We start from the raw sequence: 27,219 nt of genomic DNA, 5'->3' as shown, positions 1-27,219 counted from the left end.
AGACCTGGCCTGACCCAAGGAACAGACACGTGTGTTCTAACTCTTGAGCCCATGGATGCAGGCATTAATATATAACCATTTAATTAGAAGCTCCAGAATTACCAAAGAGCATCTGTGGGCCAGGATAGTCACAGTGTTGAACTAGACATCTGACATAAATACAGCCCTTGAGACTGTTCTCGGGAAGGTTAACTGAGGCAGTGGGAGTGTGCAGGAAGGGAGACAAGTGCAGGGGTTTCTCCCGGCATTCTTTTTTTGTTTTTGTTTTTGTTGTTGTCAGTCATGGATCCTGAACTCTGGGCCTGGGCGCTGTTCCTCAGCTCTTCAGCTCAAGGCGAGCACTCTCCCACTTGAGCCACAGTGCCATTTCCGGCTTTTTCTGCTTATCTGGTGCTGAGGAATCGAATCCAGGGCCTTATGCATGCAAGGCAAGCACTCTACCACTGAGCCACCTTCCCAGCCCCTGCTTGGTATTCTTGACAGATCCCAATATTGGTGTTTGTGCGTACCAGATTCATGAGACAGGGTGTGGTCATGTGGAAAGATGGTAAGTTGTGGGGCCTGGAGGTGAAGCTTCAAGATGCATTGCTTCTGCAAAGGGCCGCACCCAGCACCATTCCAGCTAACAAGCCCAGAGCGGATAAAGGACAGAGCTAAGGCAGGGCTGCGCCTAGAGGACATTCGGTTTTCTCTTTGAGGTTAGAACCATGTCTCTTTCCTTTCCTGCGGTGTTTGTACAGTGGAGTATCGATGTTACTCTTCTTTTTAATAATTCAAAGCTGTGTCACCCGTGTCTCCAAATCAGGGCATGTGAACATGTATTTTCGAGAAAGAACTCATTTTGGAGTCACACCAGCTTAAAATGGTCTGCTTGCTTTTCCCCTTTGTATTGGTACAGTTTGAAAAGGACCAGAAGATGATTGTCTTTTTCTCGAGCTGCGAGCTGGTGGAGTTCCACTACAGCCTCTTCCTCCGCACCCTGCTCGGCCGCTCGGGGGCCCCGGCGGCATCACGGCGGTTGCCATCTGCCTCCTCGAGATTAAAATTCCTACGGCTGCACGGCAACATGGAGCAGGAGGTGAGCACTCCCCTCCCCATGTGGCGGTGGGCCTCCCTCCGCGCTCGGCACTCCCTGTGTCCCTCACACACTCCACCGACCAGGGAGAACTAGCCAAACATGGAGGGAACCAGTAGAATCCCCCGCCGGGTGGATGGGGTCCTATTGTTCCCGGTTCTCCTGCTCTGGAGCCGGCCTCTTCCACCTGAGAGCTCACAGGCCCAGCCTGGCCTGCGTCTACCTCAGCCAGCTGTTACGGCAACAGTACCACTAAGTAGCTGGCACCAGGGAAGGGTTTTGCCTTTTTAGTACCCAGTGTGTAATTAGGGCTTGATGTCTTCAAATTAAGAGCATTAATGGAGCTAAATTGTGGATCCCATATGGTACTGCTGAGCGCGACTGCTGTCATTGTCAACAAGACACAGCGCTGCACTCGGAGCACTTTGGGTTGGGAGAGGGCGCTGCGCACCAGCGGGCTCCAGGTCCAGTTCTTTCTGGGCACAGGAAGGTTTGTGTTTGTGAGGAAGAGAACCCCTTCCACCTCCTTTTTAGTATTTGCCTACGAGTCTCATTCCATGGCTCTTAATGAGGCCATCCGTTGAGGGGACAGGGTGGAATATGGCGGTGCGGAGCCCTGCTGGAACTTGGAAAGGAAGGATCAGCAGCTTGGAAATAGCCACCTTGTCCTCAAAGAGAGGTTACCCAGCAGCACGCAAAACTAGAAAGAATGGAAGAAAACCAGAAATCGGAGGAAGATAGACTGGACCAGCTCTTTTAAAGCAAAAAAAGACAGTCGTGTCTGAACTGTTTGTAAACGTGTCCAGCCCTTCTTGCTTTTCTTCCTTGGTTTTAGAAACTACGGAAGTGAAGGTGACCTTGCCTTCTGTCACTCCTGATTACAGCTGGTTTGCTCCCAGCTCCATGGAAGAAAATTTCATTTGATGGCTTTTTCCTTCAACTCCCTGATCCACCTGAATTTGTTGGTTTCATTCTTTTTGGGGGGCCAGTCCTGGGCTTGAATTCAGGGCCTAGGTCTGTCCCTGAGCCTCTCTGTGCTCAAAGCTAGAGCTCTACACTTATGCCACAGCACCACTTCCAACTTTTTCTGTGTATGTGGCACTAAGGAATTGAACCCAGTCTTTATGGATGCTAGGCAAGCACTCTACCATTGAGCCACATTCCTGGCCCCTGGTTTCATCACCTGAGTCATTGTTCAGGACAGGTCTGAGGATGATGGAGCTTGCATGGACTGGGAAGCCTAGAACTGTTACTAGATCATGGAAAGGGTGGTCTGGCTATGGGATCTCATGGTGATGATGCTGACATGGCCTGCTGCAGGTGTGCCCTGTGGGACAGGCTGCTTATTTCTAGTCTTCACTGTCATTGACTGACTGTGGGACCTCAGAAGAGCATTGAGCCTCTCTGAACCTCTGTTGCCACGTCTCTAAAGTGGAAGCAATAGTGATACTGTAGTCCTGGGGTTGTGTTGCAGACACAGCCCTTGGTGTAAGGCCTCGCGTGCACCATAGACTCAGTGGTAGGTGCTGTTATTATTAGGTTGAATTTTTATTTTTTTAATCTCCTAGGAATAATGTAGCTTTTTCATGGTTTAGCAATATTAGCATTTAGCCTTCACCGCCGCCGCCTCATGAGCTTGGAGGGAAGGCAGAAAATAGCATCCCTGCCTGTCCTTGCATGTGAGTACCACGGGTACGTGTCTTCTCAGACTGCAGTGAAACCATTGCCCATGTCTGACGTGTGCCCAGAAAGTGAAAATGAGAATACTTCTCACAGGGTCACCTAAGGGCTGGACAGTTCAGTGTGAAAAGCAAGCTGTTGGTAAAGATCAGTGGTAACTCTGTCTCTGTCCAGTCCATTAATCTAGGTGGTGGGGGCTTCCAGTCATATGACAGATAACATGTGAGAGACAAAAAAGATGTCCAAGGAGTGGGCTGTGCCTGAGTGGAAGGAGAGACCTCACTTTTTATGTTTTTCCAACTTTTAATCATTTGGTTCTGTTTGCTGACGGGTCTTCCATTGCTGGGAGTGCTGTGATAAGCACACTCAGTGCTATCTGGCCAGGAAACAAGGAAAAATGTACATAGGAGCCAGGCACCAGTGGCTCCCCCTGTAATCCCAACTACTCAGGAGGCTGAGATCTGAGGATCAAAGCTCAGAGCCAGTCCAGGCAGGAAAGTCCATGATACTCAACTCCAATTAATCCCTAGAAAACTGGAAGTGATATTGGGCTCAAAGTGGTAGCGTGTTAGCCGTAAACGTAATGAGCTGGGTGCTGGTAGCTCTCACCTGTAATCCTAGCTACTCAGGACCGGGCAAAAACCTCCATGAGACTCATATCTCCATTAAACTACTCCAAAAAAAAAAAAAAGCCGGAAGTAGCTCTGTGGCTCAAGTGGTACAGCATTCGCTTGAGTGAAAGAAGCTCAGGGATAACCCAGGTTCATGGTTTAAAGCTAGCCCAGACAGGAAAGTCTGTGAGACTCTTACCTCCAATTAACCTTCCCACCCACCTGCCCAAAAAAGCCAGAAATAGAACTGTGGCTCAAGTGGTAGAGCACTCGCCTTGAGAAAAGAGAAAGCAAGCTCAGTAACAGTGCCTAGGCCTCAAGTTCAAGCCTCAGGACTGGTACCAGATGCTTGTCTCAGCACTGGTTGTAATAGGGAGAGATTGTAGACAAGATCAGTTGCTAGTAGGAGGACATTGGTCACTGATGTGATAGCACAGTTAAACTCCATTTTATTTCACCACAGGGTGCTATGATCTTTGGATAGTTATTGGCATGAAAAGGTGCTTGTGGGGCTGGGAAGGTGGCTCAGTGGTAGAGCGCATGCCTTGCATGCATGAGGCCCTAGGTTCAATTCCTCAGCACCACATAAGCAGAAAAAGCTGGAAGTGGCACCGTGGTTCAAGTGGTAAAGCACTATCCTTGAGCTGAAGAGCTCAGGAACAGTGCCTAGGCCAAGTTCAGGCCCCACAACCAACTAAAACAAAAACAGAAAGAAAAAAAGGTGCTTGTGTTCAATTAATAGATAATAAAAAGTACATTACTAGAACAAATGTTCAGGAGGCTGAGATTTGAGGATGGCAGTTCAAAGCCAGCCGGGGCAGAGACTCTTATCTCCAATAAACCACCAGAAAACCGGAAGTGGCGCTGTGGCTCAAGTGGTAGAGCACTAGCCTTGAGCTGAAGTCTACTTTTTCTACAACTGAATGTCATTTTAATAAATTGGCTATATAGAGTTTCATTCAGTTTTTTTTAATAAGTTTATAGCAGGGTACTAGTGGCTCCTGCCTATAATTCTAACTACTCAGAAGTCTGAGATCCGAGGACCACTGTTCAAAGCCGTCCCAGGCAGAACAGCCCATGAGACTCTTACCTCCAATTAACTAGCAAAAAGCTGGAAATAGAGGTATAGCTCAAGTAATAGAGCACCAGCCTTAAGCAAAGAAGCTAAGGGACAGTGCTCAAACCCTGAGTTCAAACCCCAGTACTGGCACAAAATAAATAATAAAAATAATTTTAAAAAACAAAAGTTTTGGGCTGGGAAGGTGGCTCAGTGGTAGAGTGCTTGCCTTGTATGCATGAGGCCCTGGGTTCGTCAGCACCACATAAGCAAAAAGAATAAAGCCGGAAGTGGCGCTGTGGCTCAAATGGTAGAGCACTAGCCTTGAGCTGAAGAGCTGAGGGACAGCGCCCAGGCCCAGAGTTCAGGCCCCATGACCAGACCCCCAAAAAAAACAACCAAAAATTTTGCCCTGTAAGAAAACAGTTGATGCTTCTTCGTTCCTCTCAATCATTTATGATAATGGGGCCTTGGTCCCCTGCTCATCTTATGAGCTGTTTGTGAGCAAGGTGCCTCACCCTACAATGAATGGTTGAAACTTGCTACCATGAGAACTCGGTTTCTTCACCGTTATCTCCAGGGTCCATCCGTGAGCACAGAGACATTACAGAACATGGTAGAATCTGCTTTTTCCTATTTCCTGTCAGGCTACTCTATGCCTGAAAGCAGGTACTGCAATAGAAAAGCAGAAAAGCCATGGAAATCTAAGCCTACCGTGCTGGAGTTTGTCTCAGTCTGTAAGACCTTTTTTCACCTTGTTTTTGCAGGAGAGAACAGCAGTGTTTCAGGAATTTTCCCATGCCAAAACAGGTGTCCTCCTCTGCACGGTATGTGTCCGTCACTCTGCTCCACCTGAAGGTTGGTTTCTGTAATGGTGGTTGTCATGTTCAGTTTCTTGACTGTTCTGTGTCCAGCCCCCCCAGAGAGCTGGAATATTAGGGGCTAGTGGTGTGGCTGATTTCTCCACACCTCTGGCTTGTCACCTGCCTGCCACCCAGAGCTGGCTGCCACTGCAGAAGACTTGGCAATTTGCTCACTAATAGTGGCAGCTGTTAGTCTGAAAAGGTGTGAATCTTAGCAGTTTCTAGCCACCAAAAACTTGTAAATTACAGCTATCGGGAGTAATTAGAGCTGAGAAAGTCTTTCCACTACAAAATGACCCTGCTTGCCTCTGCTCACCCTAAAGGATGGTAGCTGCACTGGAGTATCTGTTTGTATTAGGTGAAAGTGTCATTTGCCCTGCAGTTTTCAGGACCAGTTCATCTTGCTTTGCAGCTTCAGCAGCACAGCGCCAACCTTGCACATCTCTGGTGCTCTTTCAAGACTGAAAGCTCACCCTCCAGTGGTCTTCCCATCGCCACTGTTGCCTCCCCTCCCCAGGTTAGAATATCTTCTCTGCCTGTGCAGCCTGAACCGGAGGGGTTATTGGAGATGCTCCTGTATATGTAATAACGAAACCTCAGAGACAAAGACTTAGCTATCTGAATGCCTCATTTAACATAGCTACTTTTTTTTTTTTTTTTTGGTCAGTTATGGGGCTTGAACTCTGGGCCTGGGCGCTGTCCCTCAGCTCTTCAGCTCAAGGCTAGCGCTCTACCACTTGAGCCACAGTGCCACTTCCAGCTTTTTCTATTTATGTGGTGCTGAGGAATCGAACCCAGGGCTTCATACATGTGAGGCAGGCGCTCTACCACTGAGCCACCTGCACAGCCTCTAACATAGCTACTTCCTAAGGTACTGTTACATGTTCAGTTTTAAAGGTAAGGTCAGCTCTGTGTGTGTGTGTGTGTGTGTGCATGCACTCGTGTGCACTTGTACATGTGTACATGCATGTGTACGTGCACATGTGTGTGCATGTATGTGTGTGCATGCGTGCACATGCAGGCTCTTCTACAATAAAGCCTGCTTGTTGCTGTGACAGAGGAACTCTGCTGCCCAGGCACCGTTCATCCCTGAGGGCAGTCTATCCTAGATACTTGCTTCCTAAGGAGACTGGCTTCTAAGCAAATAGCCCTTCCCTTTGTGAAGCCAGCCCATAAGTCAGGCACTTGTGTTCTAAACCATATTACAATTCCTAAAGTGAAGATTAAATCCAAATATCTGCTTGAGAAGGAAATTGTCAATATCCTTATCTACAGCAATGAGGTTCTTCTGGAACTTGACACCTTCCTGTTGCCTCTCACCCCACCTCCTTCTTGCTCTCTAGCCTAAAGCTCTACAGGTCCCTCATTCAGTTCCCTAAATGTGTCATTAAGGCTTTTTCTAGCCTAAGCCTTTGTATATGCTCTTCCTTCTCTTGAAAAACCTACCCTGACTTTGACTAGCTCTCACTTGGACTCGGCTTTCCTTTACATTCCTAGAAAATGAACCCTAAACCCACTTCTTCCTGGTCAGGCATGCGTGGTGCAGACGGCACTTCTGCCTTGAGCGCGCCTGCTATAGATGCCATCATGTCAGATTGTGCGTTGAGCCCCGTAGTGCCGGGGACTAGGAGTTGGTTCCTCATCAGGGTACCCCACTATCTAGCCCAGAGCCAGCACACAGTTAGACACTCGGCATTTGTGGTCCAGTTGAGTGGAAAGAAGGGGCTCCAGAAGCACTACGCTGAAATCTGCCAGAGGATGCCTTTTCCTCCGACTGAGCGCTGCTCACCTAGGGTAAGTGCTGTAGATTGTCTCTATGGAAACACAAAATCGGAATTTGGGTTAGGGTAGGAACACCCTTCAGATCCTGGAATTACTGGTTTGCAAAAGTTGCTATACTCTGTAGACATAGCTAGGCTGTAGTATCAGAATTCTGAAATTCCACATTTGAGTTACATTTTTAGTAGCTATGATGGGAAAAAATTCATTCTTTCTTAGATGTGGGTTTTTGGTTTTTTACATTTTTATTATTATATCTTTAAGTAGTTTACAAAGAAGTTCCCATTCTACAAAACAGTATATGAGTACAAGGTGTCTGACGACATTGCCACCCATCGCTCCTAACCCACCCCTTCTCTCTCTTTTTTTTAAAATTGAGATTAGGTGGTGACATAAATTTCAGGCTTCACAGTATTATGGTATAGTGATACTTAAAGTCACAAACACATTGTAACCTCCACAAGGCAAATTGTCAGTATCATGGTGAGTGTAGTTCTTAGTGGGCATAAGCACATGACCACTTCCCTGTTCCGTCTGGCTGACAGTGTCACCAGGACAGACAACTCAGTGGTCTGGGAGAGTACAGAACCCTTAGCCCTCTGCCTACCCCATGCAGAGGGAATGCTCTCCCTCACCATCTGATTTCCCTGCCACCTCTTGGTCATGGCTTTTGGCCTCTCAGGTCATCCCCCGTGTGTGGTGTGTGGTCTTCCTGGGCTCACCGTGTCTCCACTCTGCCAAAATTATTGGGTAAGGGCTGGTTAAGGCTCCTTTCTAAGTCAAAATACGGCCACAGGTTCCCAGTGGTGAGTTCTTCTTAGCCCTCAGTATTTCTGCCACGTCAGCCATGTATTTGTTTGCTTTAGCTCACCACTTCTGGCATCTAAGAGCCACAGGGTGTGTGAGACACACACACCATGATAGATGGTGCTCAGGTGGAGGAGTTTCTGTCACTGTGTCCTTTTAAGCAGCCTGTTGCTTGCCAGGCTATCTGAACACTCTCCGGGAGCCTCCGTGGTGTTAATGAGGAATGAGGGCCATGGCAGGACGAGGCAGATGGAGAGCTGGCTTCTTTTGATAAATGGAATCCTGTTGTTAATTGTTGGGTGGAGGTTTTCCCCTCTTTAGGCCATACCTTTAGCCACTTTACTTTGTCACCCCAAGATCCTTTTAATATGACCAGAGAAAATTTGGGATGGTGATATAATCATACAAAAGCCTTTGATGGCACTATGTTCTTCACCATTTGACAGTTTTCTCCCCTGTCTTCTTAGCAGCAGTTAAGAGGGTGTGTGTATGTTCATCTTAATTATACACATCTTAAAAGCAAGGCCCTTTTGTCATTTCGAGCAGCTGTCTGAGGACTGTTTGGTAGCATTGGACCTGGACCATGGCCGGAGGGCACTGGGGCCAGGAGACTGGTAAAAGACCCCTCCTTGCTGTGGTGATATGATTTTGCATCCTCTGGAAAATGAGATGGACACAAAAGACAAGTTACGGCGGGGGGGGCGGGGGGGAACTGGAGGGAAGAATTTGTTGGAAGTTCAAGACCGGCTTTCCCAAGTGCAATTAAGAAACCAAAGGAATCAGATAGGACATTCAAGTATCTATAAAAATAGTATGTCTTCTTGTTTCTGGGGGAATTCGCCCGGAGCTGAAGGAGGAGACCAGACTTCAGTGCCCCTTGTACGTTGACACTCTGCTGCAGTGGAATTTCTAGTCACCTCATGGGCTCAGGACCAGCAGTAGGCTTTCTCTCAGTGTATTTGTTCTTGCTTGTCCTGGACGGGAAGAGTATAGTGACGTCCTCAGAAAGGAGAGGGTCCAGCTCAGCCCGGTGCTCCTGCTACGGGCGGATCGAGCTCCAGCTCCTACCACACTTTTCGAGATTCATCTAAATCCCCTGAGCTGCTTCCACCTTCTTGAACACGCTGCTGTGTCTGTGCTGTTCTTAATTTCCTCTCCTCCTGGGGAATTTCCACCATGCCAGGCACCAGGAGACAAAGGAGCTGTTCTGGAAGTCACGAGAATGTCAGGTCAGCGCCCTGAACAGATGTAGACTTCTTTGCCTTTCTCTGGGGGTGCTTTTCAGGTAAAGTTTATCTTTTCCACTTTATTTCACTGGTGTTCATAGAAGGATCGTTTGGAGATTGTTTGATGTTTACTCAGTTACGCTAACTCGTGTTGCCAGTTTTTTGGCGGCTCTAGCCAAGATCTCTTGCCTCTGACAGCTTCTGCACTCTCCCCTTCCTCCTCTGATTACGCAGCCCAATCTGTCACCCGGACAACAGGGGCCTGTACCCTGCTGATGGCTTTCCACACACGGCAGTAATGACTTCTGGCAGGCCAGGAAGGCGTCAGAGGCGAGTTTGTGCGTCCCTTCTCAGAGAGACGGCAGGCCCCCTCTCCCTGTTAGTAAAAGCACTTTGTGAGGTTCTTGGGTAAATAAATGAGTCATTTTAATCCAACTGACAGGCTGGCACCTGAGCAAGCTGCCTTCCATCTGTACTCCTGGGTCTCGTGGAGCCAGCCAGTTGTCGAGCCCGGCCTGCAAGGCCTCACAAGCGAGTGTCTTTCAGAGCTGACTTTAGTGATTCTTTTGCCCTAATTAGGTTGAAGGAATAAAAATGAGTGCAGTCAGACTTAAGTTCTGAGAGCAGAGAGGACAGAGAACTGAATCCTTGCAGGTCTCTGCAGATGAGTTTCCTGTTCATCTAATGCAGCGAACTGGCAGACTTATAGGAAGTTGGGGGCCTCACCTGCTTCTGTTCTCTGCAGGCCCTGCCCAGGGGCTGAATGGAGAAGGAAGTCCACCACTGAATTGCCTGCACCCTTATTCCTTCAATGGGAAACTGTGGATTTACAGGTCTTAGATTGTTGTTCATGGATACTGCGCCTGTGTTCTTCACAACCTCCTGAGGAGGACAGGATAGTCTTAGAGCCACCATAGGTGGGCTGAGGGCTGTCATCCTTTGTAGATTGGCCAACTCCTCGTGCTACTAGCGTGGGTGGGCCGTGCTGCCTGTTCCGCACCGGCGCTGTGCCGCCTCTGCCTCTCTGGAACCTGGGCTGAGAGTAATCTAAGGCATTGGCAAAATTGAATCTGGACAAGAGAACACCAGTAAGGCAGTGTGTGGCTTTCAGGAACACTCCACCCCACCCAAGCAGGAGACATAGCTGGTGTACGCCTGCAGTCCCAAGCACTCAGGGCGAAGGCAGGGGCTTTATGAGTTTGAAAGCAGCCCAGGCTTGGGCTCCATCACTCAGTTTCAATATGTTTGGACTCTTGAATTTCTCAAATGCTATATGCTGTTTTAGTGTTGTCTGTTTCCTGGTAGAATGTACTAAACCTTGAGTATTGAGTTTGTTACTAAGTCTGTCTGCACAGCTCAGGCAGCCCACTGTCTCTATCTACCATTGCAGAGCACTTAACTAAAATGAATCATTTCTTTTTTTTTTTTTTTTTTGGTCAGTTGTGGAGCCTGAACTCTGGGCCTGGGCGCTGTCCCTAAGCTCTTCAGCTCAAGGCTAGCGCTCTACCACTTGAGCCACAGTGCCACTTCCGGCTTTTTCTATTTATGTGGTGGTGAGGAATCGAATCCAGGGTCTCATGCTTGCAAGGCAAGTGCTCTACCACTGAGACACCTTCCCATCCCCACAATGAATCATTTCTAATGAGCTTCACAGATTGAAGAACCTTCAGTTTTTGTAAGAATGTAGACTGATAGTGTAGGAAGCAGCTCCCCATAAATAAAGTGCTCCCTAAATTGTGTTCTCAAAGCTACGAGCCCTGGAACATCTGCCTTCAGCTCTTAGAATACACAGAAGCTGCCTGAAATACTTTTGTGCGTGCTTGACACACTTACACATTAATTTCGACGTACACACTCAACACCAGCTGATCTTGGTAGGTTCAGGGGAAGGCTGGGCCCCTGGTGAGCGCTGGAAGGTGTGGAGCGCATTACAGAGATGGAGCGTGGGGTTATTTTCCAGAAAAATCCTTGTCAATTCAAACCCTTATTGGTCCTTTCTGTGTTTTTTTTTTAAGGGGTGGGGTGGGGAGCCGTTCTTCACAGAAGAATTTCTCAGCTGTGAAATAAAGAAGGGTTGATAGGAAGTTGTCCCTTGCTGCCATCAAGGTCATGATTGGCACAGACAAGGAACATCAGTAGAAGCCGAAACCCTTGGGTGAAATGCTTCTGGGAGTGGTGTTTGTGTGGCCCCTTGGTGTCACCTCCTCTGTTAACCTCCTCTTGTCAGAGAGAGGCCGGGGCACCGCTGACTCTAGTGGGGAACGCGGCAGTGCCCTTCCAGGACAGGCCACGTGGACGGCTGTGGAACTGTAGGAAGCCCACGCTGTTCTAAGCCTGGGTCTATGCCAGAGGGGCCTTGCTCCAGCTAAGCCCCTACCATGAGGGTCAGTGCAGTGATGGCAGCCTTCACGGGCTGTAAGTCAGTAAATGGCTAAGGTTCCCTTCCAAGTTAAGGAAGTCTAAAGAGACCTGCGCTAGCGTGCCTGGCCCATTACTCCTGGATTGCAAAGAAAAGTGTATTTGTCGTGTTTTTCTTTTAAGATAGCATCTGTATTTTCTGCTTCATGACAGTGGCCATCATACTTGCCTTACATGATTGCAGCATCGAAATTATGTATCTCATTAAAGCAGACTAATGTGCATCCTAGTCCTCTTCTTCCTGTTCTCTTCCCTGTGTGTAGATGATTACTATTACAGGTTTTTGGCCTTTTCCCTTGGTGGTTTGTCTTTAAAGTAGAAGCTCATGTTTCTATTTCCCAAATCTTACCCAAAAGCACACCGTACACCACGTGTCACGTATGGCCCGTGACACCATTTGGCATATGACAGGTCAGATATATATGCTTCTCGCCTGCTTCTTGTACACTTGTCAGCTGCCCACACCTGTCTGCCAGTATTGATAATTTTGTACGGCCTGAAAATGATGTTATAAGCATGCAAATGGTCGTTGGCAGAAAAACCATTTCCTACCCATTACATAGTCAGAATACATCCTGGAGATTCTCACTTAGTACGTGAAAAATCTTTGTTTCTCTCCTAACTGTATGCTACTTTATTTGGAGCATAGCTCTTTTAGTTAACCTGTCTCCTCATATAGTGCTGAATGAATAGGCAGCCTCGTGGAAGTGTTAACGTGTTTCTCTAGCAGTGCGATTGCTCAGGATTGAAGGGCAGGTGCATGTGACCTTGGCTAGATCTTACGCCTCCCCGCCGCAGGGCTCTGTGCACTCTTGCTCCCACCAGCTTTGTCGGAAGAGTGCAGACCTCCCTCCGTGGCAGGCAGCAGGCAGCGGGATCTAACGTGACCTTGGGAAAGTAAAGCAGGCTGACTTGAGGCTGCCTTCCACTTAGCTGGGTCCCTGACAGGTTACTTCCGTCCCTGAATCTTGTTTTTTTTCATCGGTCATGAGTGGCCATAGTTCTGAGGGTTACTCAAGATAAGCGGGTAAACAGTAAATGCAGCAAGTGGTGCAGAGCAAGCGGCTAGCAGTTCGGTCCGGTGAGGTCTTACTATGGCATCTGCACTTGAAGATTAACGCTGAGTGCAAAGTATTGCTGAAGACTGGAAATTTCACTTTGTAGTCTCTGCCAGATTGTTCAGTGAGATTCAGACGGCCCGTCGAAAAGAAAAACTAATCTCTATTGATGTCTTGTGAGGTGTCTGGAATGATGAGCTGGCTTGGACCGTGTTCTGACACAGCCATCCGAAGGGACAGCAGATTACTGAGCCCGGCAGCAACAGGCCTCCATACATGCTTTGCAGCTTCCCTTCAGAGTCAGCCTCTAGGAGGAACATTCCAGAGGCAAGCGCAGAGCTCTGTGAGGCATTGCTGATGGGCAGGGCTTGGGGTAATCACCCATGGGTGCATTTATTGTAAGTGGCATTTACTTATTTATGTTGTGTTGCTGGAGACGGGAACCCAGGGCATCTGCTGCCAAGCTCCAGCCCTATAAGTGTGAGTAACTTTTCTGTTAAAATGTAAATTAGTGAAAACACTCTAGAAGTTTTTTGGATTTTATTTTTTCTTTTGCTACAGCTTCCCACTAGGCAGCCCAGGCTGATCTCAAAGTCAAGACCCCGTCTGCCTGCTTCCCAAGTACTGGAATTACAGACATGTACTATTACGCCCAGCAAAGTGTTCAGAATTCTCCCTGACACACACACTGACAGTCGTAGTCTAACTTCTTGGGCTGCCCTGTAGATGGTGTTCTTTTAGTGGGTTATGAAAGGGTTCTGTAATGATTTAGAAACCGGTCCTAAATCAGAGGTTGAAGCACCAGTAGACTTGAGTGCATCTGTAGGCTCCCTGAAATTGTGTGCAAATAGTGTATCTGTGCTTGCGTGTTTGTATGTGTGTGTACATGTAGGATGGTCAAGCTCCCTCAGAATTTATATTATCAAATATATCCATGAACATCCCTCTTCAGAATTTACATTATCAAATGTATCCATGAATTCCCTCCCCCCAAAAAAGTTCAGAAACTGTCTTAAACTGTATTCTGTCTTATTTTGAAGGATGTTGCAGCTCGGGGCTTAGATCTCCCACAAGTCACGTGGATTGTTCAGGTAATTTTGTAGTTGTTAAGATAGGGGCTTCAGGCAGGAATATGGTCATGAGCAGATGCACTGGCTTGAAGTAGGATCATTGCTGCCCTCTTGGGTGTTGCCCTGGTAACCAGGCAGCAACCAGCCTTGTCTGTATGATTCCCCTGACATCCTCCTTGACCCAGCCCACCTACCCACTGCAGCAGAAGAGCCAGGAAGTGCAGTTGTGGCGGGAGGTGGCAATCTCTCCTGCCTCCCAGATTTAATTCCTGTGACAAACCAAAGTTTCAACAGCCTGAAAATACAGGACATTATCTGGGCCCTCGGGAGGCTGCATTGCATCCAGATGGAGATGGCTCAGCTGTCCTGAGAACCGTGTCCGTGTACATTGACCTGCAGGGAGCAATTAAGTTCCTGACAGCATCTTACACATACCTCCAGCCTTAGATGCTTCGCCAGAGGGTACAGGTGCTAGCACTAGAGTCGAGTGGGTTTAGTTTTGTCTTTCCTTTTTGTTAGTCTGCAGAATGGCATTTTTAAGCCTGTGTAAGGGCCGGGTGACACGTGGCCTGTTTTCGTGAGTCATGGTTTATTCACGCTTGGGTGGGATTTCATTCCTGTCTCTGGCCAGCAGATCTGATCTGCTTGTCACAGACAATTACTTTGGGAGTAGAGGCCTTGTGTCTTCTTTCCTGCTGGCCAGAGCAAGTGGAAGAGAAGAGGGCAGGATGATCTAAATGTGCAGATGCCCGGTAACGGCCACGGAGAGCCTCGGACGGTGAATGTTGATTGGTTTACTGTGCACAGCCTCCTCCGTAGTACATTCACCATGGTCCTCTGACTTTGATTTGTGTAGCAGCAAAGAAAAACAAAAACAGGCGGTCACTTAGCTTTAATGATGACAGAGTCACCGCTGAAGATGTCATAAAATACGCTGACTGAAGCCAGGTGCCGGTGGTTCATGCCTGTAATCCTAGCTGCTCGGGAGGCTCAGATCTAATGGTGTTGGTTTGAACTCAGCCGGGTAGGAAAGTCCCTGAGACTCATATCCAATTAAACACCAAAAACCAGAAGTGGTACTGTGGCTCAAATGGTAGAACACTAGCCTTGAACACTAAAGCTCAGGGACAGTACTCAGGTCCTGAGTGCAAGTCCTAAAAAAAATATCCACCGCCTGATCGGTTGTGCTGAGTTGGGCCTTCCCCTATTCCTAAGTCAGGAACGCCCTCCTGGGAGCAGAAGCCTGCCCTGCCTGCAGGGAGCCTGCCTCACCACCGCCCGGCTGCTCTACCCATTGGGACCTGCTTTGAGCCCGGCAGCAGAGCGGACTCTGCCAGCACTGCAGTTGGCCTGTTTCATCCGAGGCTGCCAGCCTCCTCTGTTACCTCATGCCTGCTGCTTTGTCTGCGGAGGAAGTAGGCCAAGGTCACGTGGTCGTCAGACCTGCGTCCTCACCTTGCACAGTCACCTCGGTGAAAAGATGCAAATAGGAAAATGAAGAGACCTGTGGAGAAGTAAAATTAAAAAGGAGATATTGGAGTGAGACTTGGCCACCGCTCACACGTGCATGTCAGAGCCCTGTTATTTCAGTGTAGCCAGGAGTCTTGGGGTTGAGTGACTTCTCCTTGTGATTGTGTTTGAGTAACCGTAGCACCGGATTCTCATTCTCGGGCTACCTGGAGGCAGGTGAGGGGTATTGCACTTCCAATTAACGGCAGTCTCTTGATCTGTGAATGCCTTCGTTTTTGTTACCCTCTTTAGTACAATGCTCCATCCTCACCTGCAGAGTATATCCACCGGATTGGGAGAACCGCCCGGATTGGCTGCACTGGGAGCAGCCTGCTCATGCTGGCGCCTTCGGAGGCAGAATATGTCAACTCGTTGGCTTCTCACAAAATCAAGTGAGTCAGAAACCTGAACGGGGTTTCAGCTGATCTCACCTAATTAACTTTCTGTCGCTTTTTACACTGGATAGACCTTGTAAGCTGCTGAAGAGCCATTAACCCTTGTGATCCCTAAATGAGTCCCAGAATAGCCAGTGGCAAACACCCAAACCCTCACTACATCAGCACCTGACACTTTGCATCGCGTTGCCATGCTAAGTCACAGGACGTCTGTCGCACTTGGTTTTTAAGACACAAGTCTCTGTCTTGTTTCTCCTCTCCACAGTGGGAGTGCACGGCCTCAAGCCAGCAGTGTCTTGAAAACCCCATTTTATTTCTGTGCTTATTGTTTTATAGCTTCAGAACTGGCTTTGTAAAAAACATTAAAATGATGCTGGGCTGGGAAGGTGGCTCAGTGGTAGAGTGCCTGCCTAGCATGCATGAAGCCCTGGGTTCGATTCCCCACTACCACATAAACAGAAAAAACCGGAAGTGGTGCTAGCTAGCCTTGAGTAAAAGAGGCTAAGGGACAGTGCCCAGGCCCTGATTTCAAGCCCCATATTAGCCCCCCCCCCAAAAAAAATGCTTTTTACTGATCTCACCAATTCCTTTCCCTTAGGAAAATAACCCAGATTAGAGGTGAGATTGGGGGGGGGCGTTCAAAGCAGCCAAATAAACACATTCGATACCCTGCTGCTCCCTTGGGTGTGGTACAGCCAACCAATCTCATGCTCCTGTGGAAAGCCAGGACTCCAGGCCTGGGCCAGCTGACCCTACAGGAGCGGTAGGACAGCCACAGGGAAATGATGAGCCTGAGCCACAGACGAGCATTTGTCTTGTTTTCCCTAAATTCCGTGGCATTGGAAGACACAGGTCCCAATGATGGGACATGAGAGTTGTTTCTGGTACTGGGCTTGAATACTCACTCAGCTTTCCTGCTCACAGCTGGCACTAGACCACCTGAGCCACACCTCCAGTCCCAGCCTTTCCATGATTAATTGGAGTTAGAGTCTTTTAGACTTGACTACCTAAGCTGACTTTGTACCACAATTCCCCAGGTTTCATTTCCTTAGCTGGGATTACAGGCGTGAGCCACCGGACCTGGCAATGTGCAGTTTTTGACACCAATTTACTTACAAGAACTTCTATTCCAGCATAGCACATCGATAAAAGGATTCTTGGAAGCACCATATGAGTGTGTGTCTGCCTGGGGTGGTGGAACCCGTCATGCCCAACAGCAGCTCTGGCTGCCCAGGTCCTGAGGACCAGCACTGGACTGTGAATATGCTCCACTGTGCTACTGACTGAATCTGATTTCCTTCTTACCCAGCTCTGTATTTTATGCAAACAAACCACAAGAATCCCCTAAAATACAAAGCTGAAAAAGTTGTATTATATACTTTAGAACAGAATGTCTTAGCAGATGTGGGAACTGGGGCCTTGAGGTGTGGCCTGCAGGACTACCTTCAGCCCTCCTCATCCTCCTTCTTTCTTGCCAAACTGTCCTAGGGATTTTGGATACACAAAGTGCTTGGGGAGCAGCATGCTGGGGTACCGTGGTAGATTCCAGCCACAGTAGAACATCTCAGCACCGCACCCAGCAGCCTGCTGATCTCCACCTTTGTCTCCTTTTCCTCCCCTGGCAGCCTAGACCTGCAGGCCCCTTCCCATTGTCCACACGGGATGCTCCCCATGCCCCCACACTTGGTAACGACCTCACAAAATGAAGGAGCACATTTAGGGGTCACAGACCAGAGCTGGGAGAGGCATGCCTCTGTTGTCACCTTCAGACGAGTCTCTGCAGCAGCCAGACAGGAACCTAACATTAAAAAGCAAAAAGCAGTGATCGCACCATCGGGCCTTATTGGAGAGCTGGTGTAGTTTAAGGACATAGCAAGCGGTGTTGTCCGTGACAAGCTGGTCTAGGCGAGCAGCAAGCAGTGCTGTGCGAGACTCAGCATGAAGTCTCTGCACAAAAGAAGTGGCCACCCAGGGAAGCTGGTGCGTTGGCCTTAACCTATGTGCGGACCCAGGAGAGTTCTGCAAGGAAGAGAGGGCTTTTTGGGACAGGTTTGCCAGGCTGTGTAAGAGCCTTCCTACCAGAACATGGGTCCTACACGAGCCCTTCTTGATGCCATTACCCTGAACATTCACCCACCTGTGGCTAGCCAGAGAGTGGAGGCCACATTATTCCCTGGTAGCCATGCATCACACATCACATTGCTGCCTGAGGAAAGACCCTGGTTTGTTTATCTGTGTATAGACTATATCTTTGATGTAAAGCGAAGTGAAATCTAATAAGAACTGGTTGCAGACGATGCAGTGGGAAGAAGCAGCCAGGAACATTTAAGGAATCCAGAAGGAGCACCTGAAATAGTAAAGAGGAAATAGAGGAGGGAGGGAGGGAGGGAGGAGTGTGTGTGTGTGTGTGTGTGTGTGTGTGTGTTTGTGTGTAACATTTAAGGAATCCAGAAGGAGCACCTGAAATAGTAAAGAGGAAATAGAGGAGGGAGGGAGGAGAGTGTGTGTGTGTGTCTGTGTATGTCTGTGTGTGTCTGTGTGTATCTGTGTGTGTGTGCGCGCGTGCGCCAGCCATTCCTGAGAATGCAGGAGCCAGGCAGCGGGATACTGGGTGGCTGATGAATTGCAGGGAAGATTCGGGAAGGCAGGCCGAGGCTCCCGGCAGCAAGGGCATCACAACAAATTGCTGGCTGCCTTCATATGCAGGCACTGTGGAACTCACCCTGACAATTTAATTTAGCAGACTGGGCAAGAGACAGGTGCCCTGTGCCGCTGCTTTGCCTCTATGTCCTTTTGACTTCTTTGTATTTCCCAACTCCTTAACTTTCTACTTCCCCTTTAAGGGTATCGCTAATAAAAGTCATTGCTGCGTTATTAAAATGTAAATACCTCATCAAATGTGTATTTCTTAGATCTGGTGTGCGACAGTTCCCTGGATTTATTTTTCTATCTTTTTCCCCAGCAAGGTGGGGTAATTCAAATCTGTTGATAGGAACCATAAATAATCACAGTGGGCTTCCTTTGTTCCTTGGAAGCAGTGATTTCTTAGAAATAGGAAGGAGGCCCTTTTAAACTGTAAATCATTCCGGTTTATTCTCAGTTCCTACCCAATTTGCTTGGGCGCGTGGGCCCCCAGGTCTGCCTGGCGCCCGCCGGGTCTGGGTAGCGGCGCTCCCTCCGTGCGCGGATGCACAGTTCCTCACCGTGGGCTTGTTTGGTTTTTGCATTTCTGGCTCTGAATGGCATTACTCTCTTTCCTTTCTCCATTTTAAGATTCCACTCCCTTCTATTTCTTTTTCATTTGTATTTTTCCTCCTCTTCCTTCTCTCTTCCCACCCCCTTTCACCGAGCAAGTGGCAAGTAGGAAGCCAATGAGAGAGAAAACCATAGTTCTGGGCCATATTTTCACCTTCAGGATTCCAGGGAAAAGAGCACATTCAGCTGCCATACTTCGCTGTCAGCCCCAGGGGCCGGGGGACCATTCCCATGGGGTCCCTGCAGGGGGTGAGGGCACCTCTCCCCTGCCTCCCACCCTCCACAGCCACAGCCTTCTGCGCTTGTCTCTGTCTGCTGCTGAAAGACTTGGCTGGTGCACGGCTGGGAGCTTGCGCTGAGGGGCCAGGGCGGAGTGCTCGGGAGCGGGTGGCACATCTCCATACCTGCTGTCAGACATGGCGTTTCCCTTCGTAGTCTTGTCAGATGAACCTTTGGGGAAACAGAATTGTCTTGTCCCACATAAGAGGTCGCTATTCATGTTTTAATTTGCTGCTACATTTTCAAAAAAAAAGAAGAAGAAAAGAAACCCAACAACACAATCATCTGTCTTTCTGCAGTTTTTCTCCCTGAGCTTCTTCCTTCCCTTTTCCTCTCTCCCTGAAGTGTCTCAGCCATGCACATTTCCTCCCTGGCTCTCTGTGTGGTCAGTCTGCTTGTGCTCTGAACTCTGCAGACCCCCTGGAGCCAGGGAAGCTGGCCTGACTTCCCACAAGTTTCGCAGAGCAAGTGTCTGCATTCATTAGAAAGCCTGTGGTCCTGGGCCCTTGCACCGGTGACTCCCCAGCAGAGAGGAGGAGCAGGGGCGCTGTGGACGCTTTGGGTCACTTGTCCTTCTCACCAGCTCCCACCTTCTTTTTAAACACAGAACTAAACAGACCCTATAAAATGTTTATTTCATCATATCATACGAAGGTAGCTTATCCCTAAGCAAGCCTCTCTGTTTACTATTACAAGATCTGTTAAGAAGGGAGATGGGCACTGGTGGCTCACACCTGTAATCCTAGCTACTCAGGAGGCTGAGTTCCAAGAATCACAGTTTGTAGCTAGCCTGGGCAGACTTTCATCTCTAGTTAACCAGAAAAAGGCTGGAAGTAGAGGTATTCCTCAAGTGGTAGAGTCAACCTTGAGTAGAAAAACCAAATGACAGTGTAAAGCCCTGAGTTCAAGCCCCAGTACTGGCGTGCACAAACACACACACACACACAATTGATATCTCTGAAGTATATTCTAAATGAATGGTACTTCTGTTTTGTGTCAAGTTAGATTGAGAACAGGCTGGTTTTATGCATGAAGATCTGATATGTTTTGAGGAAGAGTAAAAAATTTATTTTGGTGACTCCTTTCCTTTTACAGTGTTTCTGAGATTAAGATGGAAGATATTTTGTCCGTCCTGACCAAGGATGATCGTTTTGAAGTGAGGCGAAGGGGCAACCAGGCGAATGTGAGTACTCGTTGTGCTTAACAGGCATGCCTCCTTTCTTAATCTGGGATGGTAGAGAGTCGGTGTATAGTTGATTTCTTCTGCCAAGCAGCGCGTTTATTTTCAGCATCATGAACATTAGATGAAGCCACGTTTGATTGTGCGTTTTTTCTCCTCTTCGCTTCTGGATGGATTTTCTGGTCTCATCCAGTTAAGGGCTCCCGTCCATTCTGGAGGTCTGCCAGCCAGCAGCAGGCTCTATGGAAAAGTGGCCGAGGGCGGGAAGGGTCTGGAGGCCGCATTACACGCTCACCCCGGTGGTCCCTCTCCAGATCCATCAGCCAGGACCACTGGGTGGACCTGCCTGTCCACAACAGCATGGAAGACATCAGCATCTCTGTGTCTCCTTTCACACACGCTTCGTTCATCCATTTTTTAATGTGCATCCTATCCACACAGGAAAAGTAAAGTTGAGATCATTAAGAAGAAAAATTTCTATTATCTGTGCAGTTCCATATGGAGATTGTGAGCCAAGGCAGACAGCTCAGAACATCCGTCACCGCTCCCTTTCCAGGCCTCGCCCCCAGCCCGTCACTCAGGGTGTCACATTCACATGCGGGTGTAGTGTCACTCTACGTAATTTTGTCTATCAAATTTTAATTATGTGAATAAATTACATTTGTTTTCTTCTGCCTGAGGACAGAGTAGAAAATCAAGCCACATAGATCAAGCCAAGGTGTTTCTTTTATGCTTTAGTGTGCGCCTTTACCTGGATCGATATTCTCCCTGAGGCAGAGGATGGATGTGACTAACCCTGACATACGCTCACTCCTTCCAGAGCACACCTGAGGAAATTTACCTGCTTAGACGAGAGGCGATAGCCATACAGAGTGCTGCCCTTACGTGTATCATTCAGGGCCGGGCTGAGGCCCCGTATAGTTTCCCCTGCAACCCCACAAGGTATATGTGGCCTCTGTTTATAGGTGAAGAGACTGAGACTTAGAGGCAAATGAGCTTCCGCAGGTGTGCTCATGGGCATGGACTTTAACAGTCCTCCACATGCCTCCAGTGGCATGGACTATACTAATAAAAGGTAATTGAAGTCTAGATGCTAGTGGCTCATGCCTGTAATCCTAACTACTCAAAGAGCTGAGATCTGAAGATCAGGGTTCGAAGCTAGCCTGGGCATTTAAAGTCTGTGAGACTCATCTCCAACTAGCCAGCAAAAAGCACAAAGTAGAGCTGTGGCTTAAGTGGTAGAACTCTAGCCTCGAGCAAAAAAAAGCTCAAGGAAAGTGCCCAGGCACTGAGTTCAAGCCCCAGGACCCCAGCACCAAAAAAATGGGGGAGGGGAACTGAACTGTTTTATGTGGTGGGAGTGTGAGGCGTGAGGAGCTAACTCAGGGCCTGTGTATATTATACTTCACCAATACCCCTAGTTCCCGAGTTGTTGTGTATCATTTTGTTTTGTTTTGATAGATAATATTACCCATTTCCATAGAAATGAAGTGTTGGATCAAGAAATTGTACTACATCAGAGACCCTTGTGCCTGATCAAAGCTTCTGTTAATCCAGGCACCAGTGGCTCATGGCTGTAATTCTACCTGCTCAGAAGGCTGAGATCTGAGGATCACAGGTTCAAAGCCAGGCTGAGCAGGAAAGTCCATGAGACTCTTATCTCCAGTTAAACAGCAAAACAAAAAACTGGAAGTGGAGCTCTGGCTCAAGTGGTAGAGTGCCAGCCTTGAATGCAAAAGCCAAGTGAACATGGAAGGCCCTGAGTTTGAACCACAGTAGGACACATACAGTCATTGTTAAAGACCCAATTGATGACATGTCGTTTGTGCCACAGTCGCCTCCAGGTCTCCCTCGTGGTGGACATGCCAGGGGAAGGGACCAGATACCACACAAGTGTCGTTTAGTCTTGTCACACTTAGGTTCCTCTGGAACTTCTGCAAATTCCGGTTTAATGGCCCGGACCCCATGGACCTTCACGGTTAGCAGCAGCTCCATTCTGACGGACTGGACACAGATGGAGGAATCAGGGCTGCGTAGCATCTGGGAGCAGGGCCTTGGGTCTGAGTCCTGGCCTCTCACCAGCTGGGAGGCTTTGGGAAACCCTGGGCTTTTCTACGCCCCAGTGTCTTCCTGGGTAATGCTGAGAGTAAAGCTGTAGTGCTCTTCTCACAGGGAGCTGAGAGGGCGGCAAGGACCAAAACCGGGGTCTACACTACCTCCCCAGTGGTGGCTGCCGCCGCTCCGGCAACACCCGTTGCTGTTGGCGTCACAGAGGGCAGTCGCAGCCCACACGCAGCCACCCGCGTCCCAGCGCCCTCTTTTACTGCACCTTCCTGCGAGGAACAAAGGAAGATGGGAACACTGGATCGGGCTTAGTCTTTCTTTTTTTAATGCTATTTTATTGTGAAGCTGCTGTGAGAGGGGTTACAGGTACATGAGTGAGGTACAGGTCTTGTGGAACACTGGCAACCACTCCATTCGGGCTTGGTCTTTCCTATGCCATGTGCGGGACAGGCTGCGGTTTCTCTCTTTATCCCTGAACAGAGACCTTTCTCCCCAGGGAGGTGATCCCTCCCGAAGGAAGGGGCACAGCAGCTGCCTTTCCCTCCTCCCTTTCAGCAATAGGCCATGTCTTCTTTTTATTTTCTTTCTTTCTTTTTTAACATCTGCCCTTCTGTGGCTTTACAGCCTCAATTCTTCTCCTTAAGCCTTTTCCTGGCTGGAGGCCAACCTTAAAGATGTCCTGAGCCCAAAGAGCTGTCACAAGGTCCTCGGGAAAAGCCAAGTCCCAGAGTCAGGCAGACATGCTTCACAGCTGACACCTCTGCAGCCTGGAACAATTGTTCCTCTCCTGGCCTCCGTCTTCCCAGCTGTAGTAGTTAAAGGAGCGCACCCATCTCCAGGGCTTCGGTGAGGCAGAAAGTACTTTGGATGGTGCTAGGCCACATAAATTTTTAAGACCAGAGATTGCATCATTTCTTCCCAAGCTGCTGCCTTGGCGGGTGAGAGTGGGCTGAATGCTTTTGTAGTGTTAAGATTTGGTCATTGTGGGCTGGGAAGGTGGCTCAGTGGTAGAGTGCTTGCCTTGCATGCATGAAGCCCTGGGTTCTATTCCTCAGCACCACATACACAGAAAAAGCTGGAAGTGGCACTGTGGCTCAAGTGGTAGAGCGCTAGCCTTGAGGAAAAGAGCTGAGGGACAGAGCTCAGGCCCAGAATTCAAGCCCCATAACTGACAAAAAAAAACAAAAAAAAAAACAAAAATTGAGCAAAGTTGGGTTTTCACTGATAATGATGTAAGTGGTAATTTGCAAAACTTACTTAGTCACACATTATTATAGATGCCATATCAACTTTGACTTGGCATATAGGACCAAATATAACTTTGGTGTTAAGCTCAAATGAGAAAGAAAAACTAACCATTGTGGCTCAACAGATTGATGGTTGTAGTTCAAAGCTAGCCAGAGTATAAAAGTTGGTAAGACTCCATCTTAACCAGTGGGTCCGCATGGATCTGTATTCCTGTTTTCATAGCTACCGAGGAAAATGCAAGTGGGAAGATCGAAACCCAGGCCAGCCCAAGCATAAAGTGAGAGACTCTTCTTGAAAATAACCAATGTAAACTGAATGTTACTGGATCACGCCTGTAATCCTAACTACTCAAGAGGCTGAAATCTGAGGATCAGGGTTTGTAGCCAGCCCCAGCAGTGAAGTCTTACAAACTTATCTCCAATTACTAGTAGAGTGCTAGACTGTTAGTGGTAGAGCACTGTGAGTAAAAATTTTAGGTCAGAGCAGAGGTCCTGAGTTCAAACCCCCCTATACTAGCACACACAAAAAAAAAAAAAATGAAAGAAAATAACCAGCATAACAAGCGGCTGAAGGTGTAGCTCAGTGATAGATAGTCACCACCCTAAAAGAAGGGCAAGAAGGAAGGCAGGCTAATCAAGTTGTCTGTATTACCAATTTTAGAAATGCAAGTCAGGTAGATGTTGGATATAACTTCTCACAATTTTTGGCTTAAGAAATGCTGTCTCCCAGGCACTAGTGTTCACACCTGTAATCCTACTTACTCAAGAGGCTGAGATCTGAGGACCACTGTTCAAAGCCAGCCCAGGCAGGAAAGTCTATGAGACTTTATCCAATTAACTGGCAGAGAGCCAGAAATGCAGCTTTTGCTCAAGTGTTTGAGCACCAGCCTTGAGCAAAAAAGCTAAGGGATAGCACCTAGGCCCTGAATTCAAGCCCCAGGACTGGCACTAGAAAAATAGTAAAGAGAAAGGGAAACAAGCAGGGAGAAGAGGAGGGGTGTGGTGAGAAGAGGGGTGTGGTGAATGCGGTCTGTCCTGGCCTCTCCACATTTGGGGCATTTCTCCAGTGGGCGCTCTGATGTCGGGCGTGGGCACGCGCACGAGGCTCAGGAGCTGGGCCTTTCCCGCGGAACGCCGCCACCTCATTAGAATGCCCCTTTTCTTCACCCTGCTTGACTGAAGTCCATGGAAATGTCCCTTTGGCACACGCATTTTGGGGCTTCTGTGAACAGAAAGAGAGTGAGGCATCTGTAAAATGTATATTTCATATTTAGGTATATAAAATATATATACAGCTGCGTCTGGGTATGTGAGTATTCACCCACCTACAAAGAGAATAAATTTGATCTTTCAACTTGACTAGAATGCACTCAGAAAGTTCTGGAGACCATGGGGTAAAAGCTCAGCATGGCAGGAAAGTGATTAAAACAAAACTCTTCCATTTAGTTAAAAATCTTAGAGTTGGCCATATCAGGGCACTTACACACAAACACACACAAACACACACGTACATGCACACACCTCTGTCCTTCTCTTAGAAAGACGGGAAGACTTCATCGGCAATGTGCACACACCTACAGTGTTTTTCCTACAAGTTGTTTGGGTGTTTGGGGGCAGGGGGAGGTTGTCCTGTAAGCTTGTCGTCAGCATTGTGAGGTGTTAAAATTAGATTCAAGCCCCTGCCTCGTCCTTTTTAAAAGATGATCTGCTCTTTCCTAGATCAGTAGGATGCTCGAGAAGAGGCTCCCTGGGTGTGGATGGATGGTCAGAAATGTGTTTTTCTAAACTACCCGGGGCCCACGGTAGGCTAGTTGGAGGTGAGCCTCATTAACCGAGGAGCAGACCTGTATCTTTGAGGGTGGGAGAGCTGTTCCTGGGGTACTCGTGTGCCTGGGGGCCTTGACCCCCCCTCATTATGGCAGCTCTTACCTGTCTGAGGCTGAGGTGGTGCTGCCGAACTCTGCCCCCTCTGTCTTCAGTTTAAATTTAGTCTGTCCTCCCAGAAGACAGCTGAACAGCACCTTGTTTCTCCTCAGGAGGGGTGGCCTTAAAGTATTTCTGGAAGTGGTGGTAGGGAGGGAAGGCATGTTTTTTCCAAAGAATATGTTTCCTGTCATTAACTTTTTCTTATATTTTACTAAAACTGACCCCATCATTTCAAATGTGAGCCTAGATTTCTCATTTTTTTCTACGTATTTCACTTGTATATACACTCATATTATATATATGTAATTTTTGGGGGGGTGGGAAGAAAAGATGCCTCATTTTGAAACCTAAAGGGGGGAATAAGAAAAGCCCTTTGTAATATATTGCCATATTATCACTAAATCCCCTGACAGTTGTGACACAGAAGCAAGTCACCTGTCACTTAAGCTTGAGGTCTCTTTAATTTTCTCCTGGAATTCGCACCAGGCTGTCTTTAATTTGAGGCCTTTATTGGAATTCTGAACCCTCTCTGCCTCCCCAGCTCTCAGATCTATTCTGAGAGCTGTTACAGAATGTATACAATAACCAACAGAGGGATTGGTAGAGGGCTGCAGCTCTGTTTATTTAACACTCTAGAGGGATTTTTGTGCTTATTCGGTCCTGGCTGCCCGGCTTTCAATATCGCTTTGACAACCATTCTGCCCTTCTCATTAATTTTAAACAGTTAAAACACAGGAAAAAGAGGGAAAAGTTTTCATTATTAAAGTGCTTTACTTTTTAATAACAGAGGATTCTGTCCGCCAGGGGAAAGGGCATCCTCACTAATTTCACATTCATATTAAAGAAAAAAACTGCAAGCAAGGTGACAGTTGTGCAGCCGGGGTGGCTTAAGGAAAGGAGGGCAGCGGGAAGCTGCATTCCTCGTCAGTTAAGGGGGACATCGTTGGTGACGACAAAAGCAAATGTCCACTTTGGTAACACAGCTCCTTAGTGAATTTTCTCCCGCCATTTCGGCAGCTAGCACCCTTAGGGGGAGCATGTACTGTGAAGTCAGCTAGACTGTCATCAGCCAAACAGATAGTGGGAAGATTGGACTGCACTAAAAACATTCGCAGACTGTTAAGTCTCTATTAATGCAGAGGTGAGCGGAGATCCAAAGCGTAGGGCCTTTCCTCTTCTCCCCTTTGTTCTTCTTCCTGCTTTAAAAGTAGATGTGGGGGTTGGGGCGCATAGGCAGGTCCAACACCAGCCTCAAACCCTGTCCTCTAAAAGTGAAAGGCCTGGAGCTCACACTGGGTTTTCCGGCGTGACCCTCACTGGGTGCTGGGAGTGTGGGTGGAGGCACCGTGGTGCCATTCACAGGGTCACATGACTACGTAGCCCCATGGGTCTTAGGTTCTCATTCAGTAGAAAGCATCTATGCCTGTTTTAAGATACAGGATCTCAGCAGGGGCATAATCCAAGTGTAAGAGTGCTTGTGAAGCAAGTACCAGGTCCTGAGTTCAAACCCCAGTGTTGCCAAAACCTAATAAAGACATGGGAAGTAAATACAATGGCTTTCTGGAAGTTTTGTTTTGTTTTGTTTTTGTCGGTTGTGGGGCCTGCACTCTGGGCCTGGGCGCTGTCCCTCAGCTCTTCAGCTCAAGGCTAGCGCTCTACCACTTGAGCCACAGCGCCACTTCCGGCATTTTACTTTTTGCTTATGAGGTGCTGAGGAATC

At 48.1% G+C, this 27,219-nt stretch overlaps 1 protein-coding gene across 1 annotated transcript in view; it reads left to right on the top strand.

The window, feature by feature from the left end:
• The window catches only part of Ddx31 (DEAD (Asp-Glu-Ala-Asp) box polypeptide 31), a 70,092-nt gene that overhangs the window by 21,662 nt on the left and 21,211 nt on the right, over positions 1-27,219 (top strand). Inside the window, exons 13-17 of the mRNA XM_013021296.1 lie at positions 899-1,078; positions 5,191-5,250; positions 13,615-13,665; positions 15,406-15,545; positions 20,178-20,265. Of these exons, the coding sequence (XP_012876750.1) occupies positions 899-1,078; positions 5,191-5,250; positions 13,615-13,665; positions 15,406-15,545; positions 20,178-20,265 (519 nt within the window). The remainder of the gene's footprint in view (positions 1-898; positions 1,079-5,190; positions 5,251-13,614; positions 13,666-15,405; positions 15,546-20,177; positions 20,266-27,219) is intronic.

The sequence above is a fragment of the Dipodomys ordii genome, unplaced genomic scaffold (assembly GCF_000151885.1).
Source record: "Dipodomys ordii isolate 6190 unplaced genomic scaffold, Dord_2.0 Scaffold55, whole genome shotgun sequence".
Lineage (NCBI taxonomy): Eukaryota > Metazoa > Chordata > Mammalia > Rodentia > Heteromyidae > Dipodomys > Dipodomys ordii.
Note: the sequence above shows the minus strand (reverse complement) of the source record. Positions and strands in the feature narration are given on the sequence as shown.